At 40.7% G+C, this 10,812-nt stretch overlaps 1 protein-coding gene across 6 annotated transcripts; it reads right to left on the bottom strand.

The window, feature by feature from the left end:
• Positions 1 to 670: 670 nt before the first annotated feature.
• Positions 671 to 5,616, bottom strand: LOC125514100. Of its 6 annotated transcripts, none has more exons than XM_048679356.1 (6): positions 5,156 to 5,616; positions 3,097 to 5,066; positions 2,942 to 3,013; positions 2,764 to 2,818; positions 2,542 to 2,654; positions 671 to 2,475 (listed from the first exon to the last, which is right to left on the bottom strand). In XM_048679356.1, the coding sequence occupies exons 2-6, from the start codon at positions 3,193 to 3,195 to the stop codon at positions 2,404 to 2,406; spliced, it is 411 nt and encodes a 136-aa protein (XP_048535313.1). In that variant the 5' UTR covers positions 3,196 to 5,066; positions 5,156 to 5,616; the 3' UTR covers positions 671 to 2,403. The 6 variants fall into 6 exon arrangements, 4 of the variants coding, with proteins under 4 accessions (XP_048535313.1, XP_048535314.1, XP_048535315.1 ...); XM_048679357.1 differs by having other exon boundaries at positions 3,097 to 5,001; positions 5,125 to 5,616; XM_048679358.1 differs by having other exon boundaries at positions 3,097 to 3,213; positions 3,612 to 5,616.
• Between the last annotated feature and the right edge of the window lie 5,196 nt (positions 5,617 to 10,812).

Here is a 10,812-nt window from a genome sequence, read left to right on the forward strand (position 1 = left end):
GCGTGCTTAGCTCCCACATTGGCTTCGGGAAGACTCTTGTTCAGTTGCTCCCTCTAGTTTACGTACTTGGACTGACTCAGGCATTCAGAATCAAATGGTGATAGTGTGGGGCCTATGTTTGATCAGATGGTGGATGTTGTCATATTTGAATGAGGAGTCCACCAAGAAGGTTGCGACCTCCTCGTCACAGTAGATCTCCTATTCACAAGCGAGTTTGTTCCCTTTACAAAGCAATTCTTTCTCACAGGTAATGGCGGATGTTTTTTGTGTTTAGTTCTTTGCCTTGTTGGTGAAGGAAGTGAAAACAATATGATCATACGGGGACAAATCTTCTTCAATGTGGATGTTCTAGAAGATTTTGATATATGTATTGGTCAATACATGTATATACAAGTACAAAACCCACTCCATCTTCGGCTATAATATAATGTAACTGCAGTTCGACACTTCTGTTAGAGATGTATGATATGACTACCACACCTTTGTGGTTTGCACACTTTTTGTTGTTTAATTTGCAAGACCTATGTCGAATTGCTCGAGAATTTAGCTTGGTCTGTTTGCCAATATGACCTATATTCGCTGCCTGTGATCAATTGGTTAGATAGAGAGATGGTTATTTTTCCCATTAATTGCTTAAATAACGACTAAAACGACAAGTTCACCCTTGAAGTTGAAGTTATAGTTGAATGTCGTGTGTTGCCACAGATTCTTTTAGAAATACATTCATTGATCAAGTATCATAGTAATTCACAACGTATATGTGGCATACGATTTTTTTACTGTATACTGAGTATATGTCATGATAAGTATCTTCAAGGAGCCCATGCTCACTGTCTCTACTCCTTTGATGTCCATCATCACTTCTCCCCTGCTTTGATGTCCATAGACGATGATGGAGGTCTTGTATCCATGCTCTAGGTTCTGACCACATGAGCATAACGGCGAACTCCCATTTATGATGCCCTCTTTGGCATTCTTCCTTGTGCTCTCTTGCCCTGCCATGTCTAGCACCGCCTGCCCGTTCACCAACATATCTAACAATTCCTCAAAAGTTCAAGGCTGACACAAAATTCTAAACATATGGTGATAAAAAATTTAGCCCACGGGTTGGAAGGAAGAAATGGTTTCCCCTGATGACATGCTGTCCAACTCACCTAGCTCAAAAATGTGGAGAATAGGTCCATGATGTCCCAGTGTAGTTTGCTATTGAGAATTGAGATCCTTTTCTTAAACAATCCAAATGAGTCTATAAGGATAATTAGAGAAATGCTACTGATGACCCATCTACACAATTTTGAGATTATGTATGTAGTGTTAGTATTATGCATACGAGAATATCAAAAAGATGGAAGTGTGCATTCATACTCCTAAACCATGAATCTGAGTGTTATAATTTGCTTCGTGTTCATTCCTTGGTCCTGCATGGAACCAAACATTACTCATAATCAGCTCAAAAAACATTACTCACAATGCTTTTTTATGCAACTAAAATAAACATTCAAAGAAAAGTCCGAACAACTTCACTTTAATGAAACAAATTCGGTCAAAAATTTGTTCTCACTGGCGATCGCATCAATATAAAATAGAAAGTATCAATCAATTTTTAAGTTGTAAGGTGCAGAATGTCATCGTTTGTCATCCTTTGTCGTCTACTTTGATGCCCAATCTGCATACCTTCCTGAAAAAACCCTGAATAAATTGTCTAGTCCATACCCTATACCAGCTTCATTGCGCATAGTCGAATAATGCAGTAGAACACTTGTACTAATGCCAAAAAATGCAGGGTTCAATTGTCAGAAGTCTCCCTAATGACATGTTATTTATTGTTGTCGTTGCACACACTGAATCTTGTTCTTCCACCTGCAGTTAGATACTTAGATGAACAAATACATATTAGCTTTGATTATAGAAGGAATTAATAAGAGGACATCACTAAAACGTGAAAAAATGAAGGTAATGTTAGCGTATTTTATCAGAAAAGATCATTGTGCAAATTAGCAAACACCTTCCGTGCATAGTGGCTAGAGATGTGAAAATAATTGAACTGTGACATTATGGCATATTGGAGATAAGAACTCAGTTAACCTTTTATGTGGCATCAGCTTCGCATCAAATCAATTCCATGGATAAAAATCAACTTGTTCGTAATGTTGTACTACCATCTTAGGCTCTCATGCTCTTTCTCTTGCAGATGCACGTGATCCCAAATTCAGAGCACGACAGCAAAGGCTTGATCATATACCGTAGCTGCCTCTCTTATCTGAGTGCGGCCACTACAGTCATCGTGGTGATTCTGACTTCAAGCATAGCCACGGCGGTCGTACCCAGTGGAGGCGGTTCCGGCACCGCCGCATCAGAGTCATGATTACCTAGCATGCATGTCACACGCATGGCCCACAGACGCTATGTAGCTAGCCACACCCAAATCACAGGAAACCCAACATAACAGGACACACCCTGCAATAACAGAGGAATCTAATGAAGAATCAGCAAATATTAATATATTATAACCCAAGAAGAAACATAACATTTCGAGCTAACCTGAGATATGAAAGGCCACGGCCGAACCAGCATTATACAGGCCAAGATGGAAGTTGCTGTCCTGAGTGCTCCTTTACTTTGTGCAATAGATTTTGATACATCTTCAGGTGCCACTGTAAATAGAACAAGACCAACATCAATACAGCGCAACACATTCCTGCAAAATTCAGAACCGACAAATTTGGTTCAAACAAAAAAGAACAAGGGCCATCTTATGCTAACCTGACATCTCAGATGACCACCACCGAACTAACTGCATTCCAAGAAAAGATGTGCCCTGGATGTTCTTAAAAGTTAAAACCCGCATCTCACAATTCCAAATTTTCAAAACTGAGTGGTGCTACATATTATTAAAACAATTCATTGGTTTGTTCTGGCACAATCGGAGGAGGGAATTTACCAGCTCATAGGCACACAAACTAATAGCAAGAGGTATACAGGCGATTGTGTGCCCATGATTTCCCAAAAACACCTGAAACTTTACTACAATTATAAATAAGAGGAGACACGAAGAGAGCAAGGTCAAAAAAGTGACGGGGATGCGTCAGCATGCACCTCCCAGTGAGGGGAATCGGCCTGAGGGGGCGCCATTGTCGGGATTGGGTAGATGACGTGCTGCCCCAGAGGTCGATGGGACAACGCGGTCGCGTCCATCTCCTCGTTGTGGCCAACCTGGCGCAGCAGATGAATACGGACCGACGTGGCGGCACAAATAAAAGTTTGTATAAACAGGATAATCACAGATCTAATACAACATCAAGGTTCAGGTTTCACGATTGCATTCAGTACATGAATTCTAGATGTGTTATGACTTATGGCTAATGTGTCATTGTACAGTCAAAATTACTCGAATGAAATATAAGAAATCAGTTGGTCTTTCACTAACACGATTGTGAGTCAACATTATGTCCACTTTTACAACAGATGGCAAGTCATATCTAGTTTAAGTTGAAAGGTCTCATTACAACTGAGAGCTTCTTCTAGGATACTTCAGAAGTTTTTTCTACTTTTATTTGCATTGCAGATAATCGAAAGGTATGGTGACAAGACAACCTGTTAATTTGGCATACCTTTAGAGAGCAGCTATTGACCTTTCCCTTGAATACAGAGAATTGCTTAATCTGAAGACCAAAGCGAAGCGGGCTGCTAGAATAATAAAACAGACAGTTTGAGCAAAATTAACACCTACCCAAAAATTAGGTGCCCAAAGAGAATCCAGGTACACATTGAGGAATGTCATATCCAACTCATCCGCTGCAACAAGAAGAGTTTGCGAAAGCTAGAAAATTTCTTGTTAGCCAATGAAGAAAGCCAGAAGCAAACATGCCCGGTTCCTCTTAAAATAAGCTAAGAAGGAGAAACATGAACCTTAGGTTAGTGTCCAGGCTTAGGTATCGTACATTGGCAACAAACAATATATGATGTTCCCTTTGGTTGGATACATTTTCTTTCTACCTAGATTGAGTCAAAATTAGATGATGCACACATTCCGACTAAAGTACATGTACACATCCAGTGGCACAGGCAAATAAAATCAAGAGCGACCTCTCCAAATCATAGCCTGATACAATCAAGATCTTTATCAGTCTTCTTCTCAGGCTACATGTAAATCTTCTCTAGTAGTCCTATGAGCATAAACAACAGATCGAATCTACAAAATTGAGGAGCAATTCGGTACAGAGGCAACCACCTTTACAATGACAGGCAACCACCTTTACAATGACAGTTTATAATACTATAAGTTAATAAGCGTCCAAGGCAAGTTGTGTGATTTCCAAGCCTTCAGAAACCATTATATCAAGATACCTAGGATTATTTGGTTCACACTATTTTATGCAAAGAATTTTAGCTTGAACGCAGTACACTTTTATGTTGGTCTGGGCTTCCGAGTTACCTAAAGAAAATACATTTACGCCTCCAATTCGATGACGACAAGATGCAAATAAAACATTGAGAGAAAACGTATTTATCCTTTTATCGACATCACCAAAAAATAGAGATAGTACCATCCAAATAAACTGTAATTCATCACGTGGATGTTGCATTCAGTACAAAGGCTTATGAAATTATACTCCTGCAGTTGTTCTTGAACATGTGAATTAGTTCTTCTCAAGTAAAATGAACAGTCATTCATCAACTTGCATCTGGACATTTAACGAAGCTGAATATAACCTTGTTAGTACAATTCCATAGAAGTAACTATTGTACATCTTGAAAAATGAAAACATTAAATGATGGATAAATTGAACCGATCATGGCCTAGCAACGAAATTCCAAACAATATATGTATCACTCGAATTGCCTAATTTTGTATACTGAAAAGATACACATGAATCTGTCAGACTGATACTGAAAAGATACACATAATTCTTGCAACAGGGCAGCAATACGACCTTGGGGAGAACACGATGCACAGACTGTCACTTTCGATTCCTGCCTTAGTGGCTTCGCGTGTGGAGGCTGCACGACGTGAGGAGGTGAGAACAGCTTGAGAAAATCTCATCCCTGAAGTGCCTGCAGCACAACTACACACAACCAATTCGAAATTAGGAACTTGCAGATTACGAGCCCCTCGCAACTAACCTGGACAATCAGGGGAGGATGTAGGGGCTACATGAACTGTGAGAGGAAGGAGAGGACTGGGACGTGGGCCCGCGACAGAGGATCCGACGGTGTCCCGATCGCAGTATGTCAGCCTGGGGGACGAACTCGACGGCGGTGGCAGAAGGCCAGGAGGTCTCATGAAAGCCCATTGACGCCGTCGATGAAGTAGCTCCAGACGGCGGTGGGGAAAAGTGAGGAGAGGTGGCGGCGGGGCAGCGAGGGTAAGAAACCCTAGTGGCGGCCGGGCATGTTGGTGGGGTTAGGAGCGTTCTCGCGTGGGGGAGTGGAGAGGTGGAGCTGCTCCTGCCGCCGCGCTCGAAGAAGAGGCCGGTCCGGTGGAGCAGTAGGGGCAGCGGCGGAGCGGGAGATGCGGCGGCGGTGGCGGAGTGGGAGACGAGGGAAAGAGAAAACGCAGCCAGATGGGATTGATCGAGAGGAGGGGCGGCGTACCGATTTTTGTCGCTGGCTAACCTTTGTAGGTATTTTTTCGTTGCTTAACCTTGGTAGGTTTATTTTCGGTCGTACATGGATGGGTGTGGGTTGGGGCCTCAAAGAAGGTTTTTTCAATTTATGATGGCTAAGTGAGAGGTGGGAGGAAGTACCAAAAAAACATTGAAGGTGGGACTAAAAAAACCCGAAAGCGAGATTACCAATTGCTCCATTAGGAGTAAAGAAACCCCGCACATTGCTGCGGGAATTGGATGTAGCTATTTTTATATGATTTTATGGTATGCAACTTTAGTTTTTGTATTACAATATGAGAATAGAAGCTAAAGTATATACAGTATATTATTATATATTTGTTGAATATGAGTAGCATGCATGATGCATGTTAATATGAGTTTTCCATGCATAATGACATGTTGAGTTGACATAGTTGCATGTTGAGATAATTAAATTAGTGAGGCATGCATGATAGCATGGTGAGTTGGCATAGTTGCATATTAAGATAAGTGAGATAGTGGCAATCAATTATTTGGTGGACCTATTTGATGATGTGAACAGGTTGTATGTCAAGATAAAAAAAGATAGTAGGGATGAATCTCTTAGGTATATAGGATATGTATACAGAAAATGTTTCACATGTAGATGAAAATGTAACAAAAATACAATGTTTCTGAAATAGTTGATCTTGTATTTAAAAAATATTAATTAAGCATCCGAAAAAAACAAGTATTTAATAATGTTAATAAAGCATTTTTTAGTTATTGACTATTTTTTAAAACTAGCTATCCTCTTATTCCAAGCGGTTGTTACTCAGGGATTTGGTAATGTTAAATGTGCACAGAAAAAAATTGACCATGTATTAATAATATGCTGATATTGTATTTGCAAAATGTAATCACGCATTTGAAATGTTAAAATGTGTATAGAAAAAAATTGGCCATGTATTTAAAAAATGTTAATCAAACATTTGAAAAATATTAATCAAGAATTTGAAAATATGTATAAAAATATTGACCATGCATTAAGAAATGTTAAACTTATATTTAAATAATGTTAAACATGTGTATTAGAAAAATATTATTAACACATACAAAAAATGTAGAATGAAAATGAAAAGAAACAAAGAAAAAGGAAAAAAGAAAACCAGAAAAATAAACACAATAAACCAAAGAAAGAAAAGGAAAAGAAAAAGAAAAGGGAAATAAAATAAATGAGTGCAAAAATTGAGAAGAAATAGAGAAAAATAAAAGAAAAATAGTTGAAAACCAAGAAATAAACAAAAACTGAAGAAGGAAAATCTGAAAGAAAAGAAAGAACTATAAAGTCGTGAAGGAAAAAAAATCAAAGACAAAACAAAATAAACCGAAGTATACCTTGGAGAAGGATTCAGAAAACCAGACGAAAAATCAAAGGAAAAGGACAAAAACACATTAGCGAACGAACGAAACGATGCATGCTATGTAGGGAAAGCTTCTGTGTGATGGATGCTAGTCTCGCTATACGTGAGACATAGCTTTCACGGATGGGGGTGAGGGGGGGGTGCTTTCCCCCGTTTTACGCACCCCCTATCCCACACACACCACTATTTTGGGCCGACACCGTTTTGAGCAGGGCGCCCCTATTTTTCTTTTTTAGTTTTTTTGCTTCGTTAAGTAAATTCAAGATTTCAAAAAATGATCACAAAATTTGAAAAATATTGTAAATTTCTACATTGTTCCGTATTTCAAAAATTGTTCATGAATTTTAAAAAATGTTCACACATTTGAATGAAATGTTCACGGAATTTTAAAATGTTCTTGGATTGAAACAATGGTCAGGAATTCAAAAGCCATACTTGGATTTAGAAAATGTTCACACATTAAGAAATGCTCGTGATTTTAGAAAATGTTCTAGGATTCAAGAAATGATTTTGAATTTGAAAAGGTTTGTTTCAAAAACTGTACATCATTTTAAAATAATAATATAAAATTAAAAACAAATAGAAGAAAAATAATTAGAAAAATGGATGAAAAAGGAAATTGAAAAAAATAAATATAACCGATAGGAAAAACTCATTGGCAAAATGAAAAGAATCAAACCTGAAGCATTTAGTAGCTTCCCAAAATGAGCATAATTAGAATATTACATGGGCCACCGCCCGAGTAGAGGAAACACTTCAGTGTTGCATAGGAATAACAAATGATACGACGCTATGGGACCACTTATTTCCCAACTCCTCTTTGGCGCTCTCAACGCTGGTTATAGCCTACTGTACAAATCATCACACACACTCCTGCTGTCCTAGGCTCGACCCATTTTTTTTCCTTTTTTTCTTAACCCTCAAAAAACTAGGTGCTCCTGAGAGATTAGAACACTCAACCCCACTGTGATAGCCTATGTCATGGTGATCTCAAGGCAGATGCCATAAAATGGCTAAAACTAGGGGGGCTACGTGAGGACGTTGATGAGTTCCAGAAGCGAGGTTAGCACACGCGGGTGCGGGACACAAGGCGTACCCAGGTTCGGGGGCCCTGTGGGAGGTAACACTCCTACTCCTGCCGAAATGGAATGATATGCACCAGAGTTACAATGGTGCTCCTGGAGCTGTTTGGGTGGAGGAGGAAGAAATGGCTAGGCCTTAGTTCTCGCCTCTCTTGTGGGTGTGGGTGTGAATGGGTGTGTGTTCTACTGATCGGGTGACCCTCTGCATGGAGGACTTCTGGGGGTCTTATAGGCTGACCCCCTAGGGTTACACTGGTGAAGTTACATGGGTGCGGGGCTCGGGTGTCATTGTCTAGGAGCCGGCGATGGGGGCCGCCGGGTCCGCCGGGGGCGGGTCCTGCCAGGTCCGTTGGGCTCGGGCCGTGTTGGGGCCGCTGGGCACGGGTCCAGTCGGTTGCACGACACTATGACCTGAAGGAAATATGCCCAAGAGGCAATAATAAAGTTATTATTTATTTCCTTATTTCATGATAAATGTTTATTATTCATGCTAGAATTGTATTAACCGGAAACATAATACATGTGTGAATACATAGACAAACAGAGTGTCACTAGTATGCCTCTACTTGACTAGCTCGTTGATCAAAGATGGTTAAGTTTCCTAACCATAGACAAGAGTTGTCATTTGATTAACGTGATCACATCATTAGGAGAATTATGTGATTGACTTGACCCATTCCATTAGCTTAGCACTTGATCGTTTAGTTTGTTGCTATTGCTTTCTTCATGACTTACACATGTTCCTATGACTATGAGATTATGCAACTCCCGTTTATCGGAGGAACACTTTGTGTGCCACCAAATGTCACGACGTAACTGGGTGATTATAAAGATGCTTTGCAGGTGTCTCCGAAGGTACTTGTTGGGTTAGCGTATTTCGAGATTAGGATTTGTCACTCCGATTGTCGGAGAGGTATCTCTGGGCCCACTCGGTAATGCACATCACTATAAGCCTTGCAAGCATTGCAACTAATGAGTTAGTTGCGGGATGATGTATTACGGAATGAGTAAAGAGACTTGCTGGTAACGAGATTGAACTAGGTATTGAGATACCGGCGATCGAATCTCGGGCAAGTAACATACCGATGACAAAGGGAACAAACGTATGTTGTTATGTGGTTTGAGCGATAAAGATCTTCGTAGAATATGTAGGAGCCAATATGGGCATCCAGGTTCTGCTATTGGTTATTGACCAGAGAAGTGTCTCGGTCATGTCTACATAGTTCTCGAACCCGTAGGGTCCGCACGCTTAACGTTCGTTAATGATATAGTATTATATGAGTTATGTATGTTGGTGACCAAATGTTGTTCGGAGTCCCGGATGAGATCACGAACATGACGAGGAGCTCCGGAATGGTCTGGAGGTAAAGATTCATAGATTGGATGATATGGTTAGGCCAAGGGGTCAGGCCCACGGGGCTATAAGTCGGTGCAAAAGGAGTTTTGCAGAGGCCAGGGGGCCAAACTACATCAACCGCGTTGATATAACGCTTCCGCGAATGCTCTACGAGGGTACGTGGACAACACTCTCCCCTCTTGTTGCTATGCATCACCATGATCCTGCATGTGCATAGTAATTTTTTTGTAATTACTACGTTCCCCAACAGTGGTATCAGAGCCAGGTTTTATGCGTTGATGTTATATGCACGAGTAGAACACAAGTGAGTTATGGGCGATACAAGTCATACTGCTTACCAGCATGTCATACTTTGGTTCAGCGGTATTGTTGGATGAAGCGGCCCGGACCGACATTACGCGTATGCTTACGTGAGACTAGTTCTACCGACGTGCTTTGCACACAGGTGGCTGGCGGGTGTCAGTTTCTCCGACTTTAGTTGAACCGAGTGTGGCTACGCCCGGTCCTTGAGAAGGTTAAAACAACACTAGCTTGACGAACTATCGTTGTGGTTTTGATGCGTAGGTAAGAACGGTTCTTGCTCAGCCCGTAGCAGCCACGTAAAACTTGCAACAACAAAGTATAGGGCGTCTAACTTGTTTTTGCAGGGCATGTTGTGATGTGATATGGTCAAGGCATGATGCTAAATTTTATTGTATGAGATGATCATGTTTTGTAATCGAGTTATCGGCAACTGGCAGGAGCCATATGGTTGTCGCTTTATTGTATGGAATGCAAACACCCTGTAATGCTTTACTTTATCACTAAGCGGTAGCGATAGTCGTAGAAGCATAAGTTGGCGATACGACAACGATGCTACGATGGAGATCAAGGTGTCGCGTCGGTGACGATGGTGATCATGACAGTGCTTCGAAGATGTAGATCACAAGCACAAGATGATGATGGCCATATCATATCACTTATATTGATTGCATGTGATGTTTATCATTTTATGCATCTTATCTTGCTTTGATTGATGGTAGCATTATAAGATGATCTCTCACTAAATTATCAAGGGATAAGTGTTCTCCCTGAGTATGCACCGTTGCGAAAGTTCTTCGTGCTGAGACACCACGTGATGATCGGGTGTGATAGGCTCTACGTTCAAATACAACGGGTGCAAAACAGTTGCACACGCGGAATACTCAGGTTAAACTTGACGAGCCTAGCATATAACAGATATGGCCTCGGAACAAGGAGACCGAAAGGTCGAGCATGAATCATGTAGTAGATATGATCAACATAGTGATGTTCACCATTGAAACTACTCCATCTCACGTGATGATCGGGCATGGTTTAGTTGATATGGATCACATGATCACTTAGAGGATTAGAGGGATGTC

The sequence above is a fragment of the Triticum urartu genome, chromosome 6 (assembly GCF_003073215.2).
Source record: "Triticum urartu cultivar G1812 chromosome 6, Tu2.1, whole genome shotgun sequence".
NCBI lineage: Eukaryota > Viridiplantae > Streptophyta > Magnoliopsida > Poales > Poaceae > Triticum > Triticum urartu.